The 14,619-nt window shown below is 38.5% G+C and overlaps 2 protein-coding genes across 2 annotated transcripts; both read left to right on the plus strand.

Annotated features, from left to right (window-relative positions):
* The first annotated feature begins 1,348 nt into the window (after positions 1 to 1,348).
* Positions 1,349 to 2,212, plus strand: LOC124278911. Its single transcript, XM_046714746.1, has 2 exons — positions 1,349 to 1,461; positions 1,563 to 2,212. Exons 1-2 carry the CDS (start codon positions 1,353 to 1,355, stop codon positions 2,210 to 2,212), a joined length of 759 nt encoding a protein of 252 aa, XP_046570702.1. The 5' UTR covers positions 1,349 to 1,352.
* A 175-nt stretch (positions 2,213 to 2,387) lies between these two features.
* On the plus strand, positions 2,388 to 3,049 carry LOC124278923. The gene is made up of 2 exons (XM_046714756.1): positions 2,388 to 2,420; positions 2,605 to 3,049. The coding sequence occupies exons 1-2, from the start codon at positions 2,388 to 2,390 to the stop codon at positions 2,998 to 3,000; spliced, it is 429 nt and encodes a 142-aa protein (XP_046570712.1). The 3' UTR covers positions 3,001 to 3,049.
* Positions 3,050 to 14,619: the final 11,570 nt, after the last annotated feature.

Genomic DNA, 14,619 nt, shown 5'->3' on the forward strand with positions numbered 1-14,619 from the left:
ATTTCACATGCAGGTATTTACTGCATTGGACAGATTCAATAAGCATTCATTAAAAAGATATTTGAAATTAGGGGTGAGATAGGTCTGGGGTGAAGTAGAGTGGCCGTCTCTATCTCCTAGCACTATTAATAACATCTACGTGTTAAGGTTGAGACCTATCTTATCCCATTGCTAAATTACAGTTGTTAGTGAGAAGAAAGATTTTTAGTAATAAGCTAGAATTGAGAGTTTTAGAGGACCAGTGCCAAATAATGACAATACATGTAATTAGCGTCATAAAAGTACACATAAACATCTCAGCAAATATTTCACATTAAGAAATTTGAAACCAGGAGTCTAACTTTACCGCGCGACTCAGACGGTACTTGTGGGTACTGTTGCCCGTTTAAGTACGATGGGTGCTCTTCCCGTGTCTGTGACGGAGCTTGCCCATATAGTGTGGGTGCTATGCCCAATAAAAAAATAATAATCCTACAATGGGTGCTATAGGCCACTCTTAATATTTATGCATGTGACCTTTGACCAATATCAAAACGAGGTCATACCCGCGTAATCAGCGAATCGTGATGGCGACGAAATCCGGGAGCGATCTGACGGCTGTCCCGTCTCTCACATTTTCCTTCGTGGAGACTTATATACAGATGAATAGCAGAAGTGCCGGGACTTCCCAACTGAACAAAGGCTTCAAATATTATAGTGAAGGGTTCATTTATAATTTGCGAAGTAAGTTTCATTCATCAATTTCCAATGTTGTAAATGGTACAGTAGCGATCGCAATATGGCTGTCAATGTCATTATGTCATTGCTGATTTATGATTGAAGAAGGCTTATTTTCCTCTTGACATGTTATCATATTGACTTCACCCTGAAAATTACGGGACATACGTTAATTATTATGAAGTGCAACTGAAAAGCTGTTTTTGAACTACTTTAACCTAAGTTCCATCATGTCAATAACCTAGGCCGTAACCGTCAGATAGTTATTAGATCTATGTAAAATTCAAATGATGTTATTTCGTGTAACATTATTCCCTTGTCTTGTATTTTTTCACCTGTAATCGGGTTTTGGCAGCATCATGTGATGACACATCTTGCGTAATAACAGCTCGTTGTTACCGTTCCATGAAGAAAATGACTCGCCACACAATATAACTGTAAGTTGGGTTCATAGTATTGTCAAGAAAAATATTATCAGTCTGATATCAGAATATATATATTATATATTATTATATATATATATATATATATATATATATATATATATATATATAAAATATAGGAACACATATTTTGTAAAATATCTCATTTATGTTAAATTGTGATAGCCTAGTACATTCATTTCACTCAAGTACATGTACTATGAAATGCAGGTCACCTTAGAGAGCAGTCCAGTGGTTAAAGTGGTCAGCGCCAGCTGCAGCTGTGCCATAGGTCAGAGCCAGTGTTGTGGTCATGTGACAGGTATGTCATTAGCCTATTTCAATGAATAATAAGTAATTTCTGTATATATTAAACTGAGTATCTGATTTCATTGTTCCTGAAAATATGTTTTTCTTACACAGGTGTTTTATATCTGGTGGCCCACTATAAGCAGAGAGGAATGAAGTCCATCCCACAGGATATTGCCAAGACCTCCATGCCACAGACATGGCACATCCCTCGCCAGGACAAAATATCCGGTATGTCAGTACCAGAGATAAAGGTTTCTGGATACAAGAGTGATGGAGAGGACAGGCCAGTGAAATCAACCCTTTACAACCCCATTAGGTCTACCCTTCCACCATTGGAACCATTTTTTTCATCCCTGAAGTTAAATCATCCTGATCTATCACTATTAACAACAGTTCCACAGACTGATGAGCCAGCACCACCTTTTGTAAGAACTAATTTTGGATTGTTTCCTAAGGGTAGCACCATCAGCCATCAACAGAAATTATCTGGAAATTATCTGATAAACATTGTGGATGGATTTTTTCCTGATTTGCCCATTAGTGCTGAGCAGACAGGAGAGAACAACTACAGCAGTGTGCTGACAGAGAGTCAGACAACTCTGCTAGACTCACTCAGTGTCAGTCAGGATGAGGCTGTGGAGATAGAGAAGGCTACCAGACTCCAGGCGCAGGACAAGAAGTGGGTTCGTCTGAGACGTCACAGGGTCACAGCTTCGAAATTGGAGAAATTTCAAAGCGTAAAAAAGGTAAACAGAAAATAAACCTAATTAACATTAAGTTTTATGTCATTAATTTCATTAAAAGAAAATGTTGCACCCAAATCCATTACATTACAAAAAAATAATAATAAAATTTCAGAACCAGAGAAGTTTGCAGAAAGACTGAGATCTTCTTCTAGGACCGTTCTCACAGAGGCAATGAGAGAGGGCATTGCCAATGAGCCTTTTTGCAGTAGAGGCATATGGGAAGGTAAACATTTCAGATTGATTAAATCATATGTGTAAATGGATCAACTGAATAAATGTACATGTGTATATGTAATTAACATTGAATGTTAATATTTGGGATTAAGGAGAGTAATCTCAACATACATAATAAATATAAAGAAGTGTACACATGTGCCTATATTTAAAATTGTATGTTGATATTTCAGCTAAAGGAGGGCAATGTGAATATATATCCCTGTGGGATTGTAATAAGTCCCAGAGCAGCATGGATGGCTGCTTCTCCAGACCGGAAGGTGCTAGACCCCAGCTCCAACCCTCCTTTTGGTCTACTGGAGGTGAAGTGTCCAGACCTGCGGAATAAGGACCTCTGTGATCTGCAGTACCTCAGCCTGAAGGACAATGGCCAGCTTGCTCTTAAGGCAACATGTAACTACTATCATCAGATCCAGATGCAACTGGCAATGACTGGTTTGAAATGGTGTGATTTCTTTGTCTGGTCTGAAAGGCAACACCATCTCGAGAGAATTGACTTTTGTCCTGAGAGCTGGCAAAGGGTGAAAGACAAGGCAGATAAATTCTTCTTTGATTACCTTCTTTCATAGTTTCTGTACTACTATGTTAGAAGTCATTTCTCTGATTATTTCAATTACCAAAAAATCAGCAATATTCTTAACATCAAGCTAGATGAAATCATATCAAGTTTAATGCATTCAGAAAATACAAGAAAATCAACTTCTTTCATTGTTTAATTGATAAACATATAATGTGAGGTATATATTTCATATATACATCAAACATGTTCTCTGTTCATAACACTTTGTGTATTGTTATTAATCATTCAGAAACAAAACCATGCAATATTGATCTAGTTCACTGCTTATTAGAAATTCTGGCATTGTTTAAAGAGAGATACTCACAATTTCAGCATATCCTAATTCTGAGCATTTTACTTACTACCTGTGTATATTTCAAAACATTGATATCTATAAAATGTAAAAAATCTGTGTATTTAACAAAATATACAGTCGATGAAATATTACAGATTTAGCTGTAATCACATTTATTAATTTATATTCACAAGTTTTTTTTGAGCATTTGTCATAAAACTTTTATTACAGTAGCATTTATTCAACAGAATCAATAATGACATCTTTTGACAATCTAACAATTTAAATGTAACTTTGTTACCACAACATAATCTTATCTGTAATACAGACAGACAGACAGTATTCATTCAGTAAAGAGGCCCTCGCCCATAATACAATCAGACTGACATTGTTTTTAGTGGGTTCGCAATACAACTTTGCAGCTCTATGTCCTGGAGTTCAGTTTCTGTACATGGTATAAGTATAGGCCAAGACTGTATATGACAGCATCATTTTTGCTTTGCAAAAGATTTACGACAGAGTAATGAGTAAGTGGTTCTTTAGTGAACTTTGTTATATATTTCTTTCTAGGTATATCATAGGTATTACAAATATATAGTACATGATATTCATTTTCTATATAATGCTGACCTCTGGTTTTACAAAAAAGGACATAGCCCTTCGTTATATTCAATTCCATTATACCTGCCACATTCAACAGCCGTATTAAATTACTGCATCTAAACCTTGATATAGCAATTCTTATATGCACAGGGATATCACAACACAAATATTTTTTAATATTTAACAAAGTTTTGAACTCCTTGTAAAATATACATTAAGAAGATTCACTAATTGATGAGAACCAAGACTGTTTTAAGTTATCACCTAGCCTTAGCTTGAATAGATACACAGAATATTCCACATTTCCAATTTCTTGGCTTAGCCAAGCATAACCAAATCCATATTGAAACAGGATGTGTCTAACTCCGGTTACCCAGGTATTATAGCCTAAGCTATCTGGTGATCTGAACATGTAATACAAATTTGTATTTTGAAGTTTTCAGAAATTTATTTAATTTGAGTTTTTACTATGATCATAGTTTCATAATAGGTCCTGAATCTATTATAAACTCTGATGAAAACTAACTAACACTGTAAATAAATACTCTGTTATACCATTAGTGTCAATATGATGTATATATTATGTTCTCATAAAAATGCAATACAAATTTCATGCTAATCAACATTAAACCTCAATCAGTTTTCTTTCATTTCTTTTTTATCAAAGGTCCTTGAAAACTTGATGTAATGCATGCTACAGTCCACAACTGATTAATGCTGCCCAGTTCAGCAAGAGAGACTGTAGAATCAAACAGGTGATTCTCTTTAACCCTTCTGATCAGTCTTTCTACATGAATCCTAAGGGATGCAATGGACTGTGTCTCCCATACTTCACTAGGCGTGAACTGTCCAGAGGAATACAGAAATGGAGGAATGTTCAGACCAACACCTTTCTCACTCAGTATACTGGCAATAGTAAAACCCTTATCAGTCATAACACTGTCCCCAGGTTCCAGCAAATCTAGAATGCCAGACAGTTTAGTTATTTCAACATCTGACATGACACCTGTGTACAGATTGGATACAAAGGTAATAGCACCATTTGGGGCAATGCCAATCAGACCTTTCAGAGTGCAAGAGCTCTTGTAATGGGAGTAAAACATGGAATTTAACACCAAAGCTGAGGGAATTTGGATCCTGAGCTCAGTACAATCTAAAATGACTCTTGTAGATGGGTAAGTTATCTGAAATTCAGGAGGCATGTGTCTGTCTACTGTCACTCTGGAAGGCCAGATAGGAACTGATCCAAGAACAAAATAGAGAAAATTTGCCCAGGTGATAATTTTTCGACTAACAGTCGAAAATATGGCAGTTAAAACGAACAGCAAGATCCTGTTCTGGTAAACCAAGCCTAAGGCGTACAAAAAACATGAACATTTCATCAATAAGGGCCATATTTCTTGGTCTACCTGCAAGAGAAATGGCATTTGAGCATGTATAATACATACTGCACATATTGGAGGCACTTGGTTTTACAAAGTCAAAAACTGTTTGAACAATTTATAGCTACGAAAAGATGTGTAGTACTGGATCATATCATCATTTCCAGCAAATCTTTCCAGTCCAAATCTCTCAAGGGTGAGCTGTTCTTTTAACAAATCTTTCTCCTCCTCAAGCTCTTGAATTCTTTTAGAAGCACCTGTGAATCAAACAGACTGATATCTGTCTGGGTCTGAGCTGACAACTGGTGCTCACCTTCAGCATGAGGGTCACAATCTGACATGGAGTTTGCATTTTCAGAACTGAAAAATAAAGAATTTACTTTCAGTGGAAATCAAATGTTTGTATACTTCAACATTTATTCATTTCTAAATATTATGATGAGGTATGAGGGTCATCAGTGATTATGAATCCTTCATCTGAAATTTAATTAGATGGAAATACTTTAAATTAATGGATACACAAAAAGAAAAGACATCTTTAGTTAAAGAGCATTTGAACTGAAGTAGTGCTTACACATCTACCAATTTGTTTCTAACTCTTAAACTGACCTTTCCCATGAAATAACTTGTTTTGGCATCAGTGGATGACGGATGGCTGGTGCTTTTCTGGACTTCATATTTTCCAAGTTCCAAGGAAATATGGATGGCACAGATCCTTGCTGAGGGTCTTCCTTACCGGTGTGTACTTGTAGTCCTCAGGCCGGAAATGCTTTGAGCAAACAACACTCTTCCTGGTGATCTAAATTTAAGTGAAATTAAAATAAGTCTACTGTCATTATAGATTTTGAGCTCCAAGATTTAAAAATATCTCTTTTTTTAATAGTTACAATAAATAGTTGTGTATATAAGTGATTCTATAATAATTCTTCCTGGGTCCATCTGCCATTGTTTCAAATAGGACCACGAAAGGCTAATGTATGCAATCGTCCTGGTAATTTAGTAACACGAAAGGATAGTTGAAAACAAATTTGACATGCAAAATGCTATCATGTAGTTGTTTGAGACAAAATATCTTTTGTCTTATAATCTGTTTGACAACTGCAGCCCGATAATATATTCGTTGCTGTTTGGACGACTCAAATTCTCGAGATTTAATTTCGAAAATCCTGAATGAAAATTTTAACCTACCGTAAAGAAGGGTCCTTCGTCCCGACGAATGGCAATTATCCATCTCCTTCGCACATCTTCAGCCTTCGGAAATGTGTGAAACGAAAGTGAATTGTTGTATCTCGCATCAGATGTACACTGAGGTACAGAGCAGTGATCAGCTGCCATATTTGCGGTGGTATAACCTCGTTTTGGAATCGGTCAAAGGTCACATGCATAAATATTAAGAATCCGCCCTATACACTTAATACATTATGGTATAGATAAGAAGATAGTAATGTACTGGTCTGTGATCTAACATACCTGGTTGCACTTATCAACAATAACACATTGTATATCCTGAACGGAGTCCATTTGAGAACACACAGATAAGTAAGTCCTGATGAGTTCTGTTGTACACAATGTCCATCTTGAAGAAGTCCTTGAGGTATTTTCTGTATGAATACAGGATCTCCATAATGATGGCTGTGATCAGATCTCTGTGGGAGAGACACATGTACTTGCTTGGACTGTGGTATGTTGCTGTTTCATCCTTAACTTGTAGGTTGTCCATCAGGTGGTTTCTGTATGATGCTCCATTCAAGATGGCGGCGTTGAGGATCCATGTTGATCAAGACGCTTGAAATCTCTTCAGGTAGATGTAGAACTTGGGGAATCATCCTTGATACACAATGTTAATGGTAGGCACATAGAGAGGTTTCCAAGATCGGGAGTAAACTAAAAAGTTACTCTACCCGGATTCTCCACCAATTTGTCAACGCGTGGTGTACGCGTCAACTGGGGAATTAGCTCATAATTAAGATGAAGTGTGCGTTGATGAAGACGAAGGCATAGTTGAGTTCAAACTTCTTTAGTACATGACAAACAAATGCACAAGACATACATGTGGGAGAGCGGAGTACCTGCTCAACCACAGGGCGTTTCCAACGAGCGGCATTATCCTGCTCGTGGTCGTCCCAACAGACAGTCCAAATACCGGACTCGTACTCCTTCGCTGTCTAGATGTGAGCATACTAAGTATATATACAGTTTTTGACAACAATGGTCAGGCGACGACTCATCAATGGACAGACAGAAAAACAATAGTACTTCCTTGACCAGTTGATGTGATGGCAGACACGGCCAAGGGGGATTACCAATGGAGGTTATAAATGTCTTATACAATAATTAATGGGCTGACAAGTCAATTTACAATGCGGTAGTGATAAGGATGTACAGTAGTGATTAAAAATACAGCTTAGCGTCATTTATATATTACAATAAAGTCTCACATGTCTTGAGTACATAGTTTTGGACTTTTTAAATATTTGGACGATGGCTGTCCTGAATTAGTCACTATAACAACTGTAAGAAAATACTGTAAAGTAATGGGATTGCTGAATTTGACCACCGGAGGTAGTGACCACAGCACTCTGGTTATACTGCATTGGGAGAGGACAGAGCTTGGCAAGGTACCAATAAATATGCTCGTCATTTAAACCTTTATCTGATATTTGTGGAATGTGATTTTATAATTGAAGATGCTTCCTGCACCTGTAGCCCCAATATAGATGTTGTTAGTCGGTGAATCTTCCAAATTACTTCGTCTCTTTTTATCAATTGAAATTAAGATCTTTACTTTTATCAAAATAATATATTTTCAGTCTTAATGTGCCTTTGTCGGGAATCAAACACCGATTTTTAACCTGACAGGCGAACGCTTTAGCCACGAGTGTACCCCATCATTCATTGATACTGTTGGTACATTTATTATACATTCAAGATTGAACCCAGTTTTGTCACCATATATCCTTCAGTTTTTATGTTAGTGACATGATCTGCACACTGATAATTTAAAAGTGGAATATAAATAATCCAATTTAGTTTTTCATTGATCTAGTAACTTTCAGTTTCTGTTTCCACGAAATTCTGTACGAAGGTACTTTTAACAGTTTCACCCAAATAACAGTAAAGCATACAGATAATACGTTTCGGTACTTTGATAGATTTATAAGTACATATTATATTCCATGATATTGAGATACCAAAATGATTAACATGATTATATAATGTATAACAAATTAGACAGCAAAAGCAAAAGCAAAAAGAAAACATGAGCAACATAATGCTGTCAGGTAGTAAGCTTCAATAATTATCGAAACTGCTTAGTTATGAGCTAAATGCAATCACTACAATTTCCTAAAGTCTGCCCCAAGAGATGGAAACAAAATAGGTCTAATATAAAATTATGAGCTAATTGCAATCACTACAATTTTCTTTAGTCTACCCAAGAGGTGGAAACAAAATATGTCTACATTTTATTCCGTCGGGTAACTGAAATTGAGAAAACGTCCGTATGGAATAATACCTGTATTCCGAATCAAAAGAGGTCACACCAAGTATGTGCATGTTCACACATTTACAAAAGTAATTTACACCGGGAATCATTAATACATTGTAATCATCTTTTATGAAAGTATAGATAATGAAGTTTGTTCAGTTATGATCAGTCGGATAACTCATACAAGTGAGCACTAAAATTAGGGACCTACCGGTTCATGTCTGTGTGAACACATTCGTCTAGATCTGTGTTTTATTGTAATTAGCAGTGTCTCCTTGTATAGCATATATAAGAAGTGTACCTAAGGTCAGTTATTTAAACTGTTATGTAATTTCCATTACAAAAAGTATAAATGATATTACCTATTGGTCAGAAAGACTTATCAGTACCCCAACACCGACCACCGCCACCGCCACCGCCACCACCCCCACCCTTGGCCTACCCCATGCCACACCCTCTCCCTCGCACACACACGCTCCCCTAACATACATATCGCTCTGGCCCATAGACCCGATATTTGAACCTTTTAAACAGACACCATGTGTATGTCAAGAAAGACACACACGTTATTAGTGGTGCTCAGTCATGGGTATCACTTCACCATGTGTTACTAATTATCTCAGTACATTATGGCGTGGTCGGACGCGCTAACGAACCCTATGTGACAGTTACATTACAGCACCATTGAAATACATGTTAAAGTAGTGCTAATCTTGTAACACTATACTTACACATTTCCAACCATTTACGCATGTATAAAATATATGACAAACCTAACCCTGGTTATACGAGATTTCAAGGGTATTGAAATGCATGTCCTACAATCACAGCATTTACATATGTTACACATGTAAGGAAACACATGAAAACAATGGCCAGATTTACACACTTGTGAAATACATGTAAATGCAGAGTTGAGTTTTCGTTTATTTTAACACCCTTTTAAACGTGTGTAAATCTGACGGCCAGATGATACGTAGATTTCACACGTTGTTCATATGGCCGCCGGATGAAACGAGTATTTCCTGACGTTAGTAAATTTGACTAATACAGTCATTTTGTGTGGTGGAAGAGAGCGAGGAGATAGACAAAGACGGAGGAAGAGAGAGAAGGACACTTAAACAAAGAAGGAGAGTGAGGAAGAGAGAGAGAGAGAGAGGAAGAGAGCGAGGAGATAGACAAAGACGGAGGAAGAGAGAGAGGGACACTTAAAAAAGGAGAGAGAGGAAGAGAAAGAGAGAAAGAAAGAGAGCGAGGAGATAGACAAAGACGGAGGAAGAGAGAGAGGGACACTTAAACAAAGAAGGAGAGTGAGGAAGAGAGAGGAAGAGAGAGAGAGGAGATAGACAAAGACGGAGGAAGAGAGAGAGGGACACTTAAACAAAGAAGGAGAGTGAGGAAGAGAAACAAAGAGGAAGAGAGCGAGGAGATAGACAAAGACGGAGAAAGAGAGAGAGGAAGAGAGAGAGGGACACTTAAACAAAGGAGAGAGAGGAAGAGAGAGAGAGGAAGAGAGCGAGGAGATAGACAAAGACGGAGGAAGAGAGAGAGGGACACTTAAACAAAGGAGTGAGGAAGAGAGAGGAAGAGAGCGAGGAGATAGACAAAGACGGAGGAAGAGAGAGATGGACACTTAAACAAAGGAGAGAGAGGAAGAGAGAGAGAGGAAGAGAGCGAGGAAATAGACAAAGACGGAGGAAGAGAGAGAGGGACACTTAAACGAAGGAGAGTGAGGAAGAGAGAGAGAGAGGAAGAGAGCGAGGAGATAGACAAAGACGGAGGAAGAGAGAGAGGGACACTTAAACAAAGAAGGAGAGTGCGGAAGAGAGAGAGAGGGGGAGAGAGCGAGGAGATAGACAAAGAAGGAGGAGAGAGAGAGGGGACACTTAAACAAAAGAAGGAGAGTGAGGAAGAGAAACAAAGAGGAAGAGAGCGAGGAGATAGACAAAGACGGAGGAGAGAGAGAGAGAGGGAAGAGAGAGAGAGACACTTAAACAAAGAAGGAGAGAGAGGAAGAGAGAGAGAGAGAGAGAGGAAGAGAACGAGGAGATAGACAAAGACGGAGGGAAGAGAGAGAGGGACACTTAAACAAAGGGAGAGGAAGGAAGAGAGAGAGGGAAGGTGTTATGTGGCAGTGTCATTCATTGTGTAACATTGTTCCAAGAGTAGTATACTGTTTATGTGGATGGTCAGTGAGGGGTTGTGGTGTGTTTTATGTAGACAGAGTTCTGGGAGGTACTACAGGGTACTACCACCGTATAGGCGGTTCCACTATATTCTGACCCAGGGAGTAGCAGAATCTTCTGGAGAGTTAACTCTTGCCACTCATCTCACATTTCATCTCAAGTTACAAGAAGACCAGGAATTGTGTGGAGATCATATTTACCCTGGATACTCAATTATGCAGTAAGGTGGATATTACCACCTCTGACTTTATTGCTATCATCACTCAATTTGAATATACTGGCTCTGAATATACTGCCACTCTACTTTGTACTACCACTGCCATACCTTTGTAGTGATTTGTCTTCATTTGTAAACTTAGTTAATTTTAGGATACATTTGTTAATAATATCACATTGCCATTTTGTTTGTTTGTTTGTTTCGCACCTATACGCTTTGTACGGACTGATTCCTGGCTATATTTTCGTTTCAACTTGGGAATCAACAGGTGATAGAGAGGTTATTATGTTTGTGCGTCCGTTTGTATCCCTACCTGTGTGTTTGTGTGAGCAGGGGAAGGGGAAAGGGGTGTACACAAGTAATTAGGTTATTGATATGCCTCTTCGTTCTCTCAGGATTCTTTCTACCTAACACTGATTTACTCAGTTCTTATATTCTGCCTCGTGATTGGTTTATAACAGTCGAGTATTTACATTACCGATTACCTACATATTGTGTTTTGTTTAACTGGTGACTGAATCGTGTCTTGTTTATATAATTCTGAAAGGATTCAATAAAGGATTAAAACCAGGCGATATCTGATAGGTACTTGATGATGAATGATCTGCACCCTATATGGAGCAGTGTAAACCCTATATCATGTATGGAATCCTGTACGCCGGGACCAATTTCAGGATCTTGACCTGTGCACGTGGAAACAGTTTCAGAACTCCGGGTTTCTTTCTAATACATAGCAGTTCTCTGAAGTTGAGAATGTGACATTATCCGACTTGTCAAATAAGACCACAAACCCAAAGGCGAGGCATTATGCTTTCATGACGTATTTAACAAAACGACATGATAGCCATAGATACTGCATGGACAGAAACATTCCCGTCACAGCCGTTTCTTTCAACCCCTCACAGCCTCCACAACACCACCACGTACTGCATGTACCAAAGCAACTTACTCCAAGACGCCTAACACTTACCCAAATTCCAGTGTATCACAAGAGGCATAGCTACGAATGTTTAATCTTCATGCGTATGATAATCGCCAGCGCTGGGAACCGTTTGAGGAAACGGTGTGAAGGATTGTACAATAAGGATGACCAACACAAAATGGCAATACATTATGCAATCATATCACAAAGAAAAATTCAGACATTCAACTTTGATAGACAGACCACCAACAGGAAAACATGCATACGCTTGATCCCTACTTTCTACGATGCAATACACCCAACAAATGTGTCCCTTTCAGCACCCCATAGTATCTAGTTTTTTGAGGAGGGTGCTCCCCATACACGGTACATAAATGGCTTACCGCGAAATGTAAAGACTCATTCTGTGACAAGCTTCCAGCGATAATGGCGAAGTTACTGCTTTTCGTAGTTTGGCTGCGCTCACCATTGCTGTCATCACAGTGGGTGAGGTTCGGTGACAGTAAGTATATGTTTGTTTGTTTCCCATTCTAATCAAATCCTCAAAAGTTGACATGTGCGCTCCTGCCGTTGCCTCTTTACTTTACAAATTACGTAAGCACGTTGCCCTGTATCCCTGTACAAATTTCAAACTGGACAATCGTAGTGATAAGATGTCCCGTTCTAATTACACTTTGTATACATAGGAAATATACAGCTGAGTTGCAGTTATTCCTGTGCAAGATCTATCAGAAGAACATTGCTCTATTTTGTACATCAACATTTTACTGGGTTTTCAAATCATAGAACGTAATTATAGCAATGATAACAAGTGTACGAGATAGGCCGTTTCCCGTTGGCTCGTGGCAAGTAGAATTTGTGTCGGGCCGTTTTTCAAATTTGTATTGTTAATTTTCGACTTCAGCAGACATTGAATGGATATGATTACAAGTCATGGTTTTATGATGAAAACATCTATCCACACAGTTGTATTAAGGTGTGTCTCGTCGTGTACATTCCTTTGTCAGAAATGTTTGCAGAGTTACCTCAGTACTTACTTCAAAACATTCACATCAAGCCACTTTAATCTTTTTTATACGAGTACTTTGCCCTTTAGTTAGAAACTCAACAACCAGTAAATCCGCTGAAACTCACTTCGCCATTATTATTCCTAGGGCTGGATATTGCTCTGATTCACATATTGCGATATATTGCTATAATTTAAGAGATATTGCAGTACATATTGTGACATATTGACTGGAAGGTTTCTGTCCATGTGCGTACATCATAAGTTCATAATAGCCTCTGTGTGCGACATCATCTTCTTAGTTGCTGTTACACCATACCTTCAGGCTGCCAGTCCCCATTGTGTATGGCTGTATGAAAATGGTTTACACATACATAAAATCACTGACATCACTGATACCAGAGCACCTTTTATTGCTATGGAAATCAAGGGTAGATTAGTCAAAGGGAGCTAAGTCTGAATGACCCAATATATAGCAGAATCTGAACCATATCGCGATAATCGTATCGCGAGATACTGTAGCGGTATATACCGGTTTACCGGTAATATTGCACAGCCCTAATTATTCCAAATATTTGCCGCAGGTTGTCCCCCGAACTGTCGTGAGACCCAGTGCTCCTTTCTGGGATGTTTGGACTGTGACCTGGGATTCTGCCATTATTCCGAGGAAGGAACCGGGTGAGAGGAATACAGCAGATATCTCTGCTTCTCGTTAGATATCAGAACGAGACTTCAAAATGGACTCTACATGTGCAAACTGTGGAAGTGGCAAGTGAACGATTTGACCAAAAGATCGCCTCATCGCCATTGCCTGTCGGATACCAGGACGAGGGGACACCACAGATGGGCTTCTCACAGTCTTTAATGGCTGTTTCAGGAAATAATGACAAGACAGTCGAAAGTTCACCACTCTTGCAAATCCAAGTAATTGATATATTCAGGGTTATGGTTTGGTGGTGGGGTAGCCTAATGGTTAAAGCGTCCGCTCGTCATGCTGAAGACCCAGGTTCGATTCCCCACATGGGTACAGTAATGTGAAGCCTATTTCTGATGTCCCGTGCCGTGCTATTGCTGGAATATTGCTAAATATTGCTCAACTCAATACTTAAGTTATTTCTTTAACAGTTTAGTAGATACGCATGTTTAATTTAAATAAACAGACAAATTTTATATATTATGCTGTTTCAAATCTACGATAACATGTCTAAATTCACAGATGATGAGTGATCTACAGATGGGAATATGCTATATATTTTGTCCTTCAGTAAATTCGTGCGTCAGAAGCCCCCTTGCAGGAATGTACTGTGAAAGTACCCACCGCCTCTGTGTTAACGGTAAGTTCTCAATAAACCTCATGTACATTCTTCTCATCGCATACTTCCTTTTCGGTACATAAAACATGTCCTGCATACAGTTTCGTTTGTAGAATCTGGAGGTAAAGTATCTCATTTCGTGTATTTTCTTGAACTAATTGGTACCGCCTTCACCGGCATATTCACAATGTGAACATCCGGGAAAACAAAGTGCACTT

Source organism: Haliotis rubra, unplaced genomic scaffold, assembly GCF_003918875.1.
Source record: "Haliotis rubra isolate DU_JTF1 unplaced genomic scaffold, ASM391887v1 Scf1064, whole genome shotgun sequence".
Classification (NCBI taxonomy): Eukaryota; Metazoa; Mollusca; class Gastropoda; order Lepetellida; family Haliotidae; genus Haliotis; species Haliotis rubra.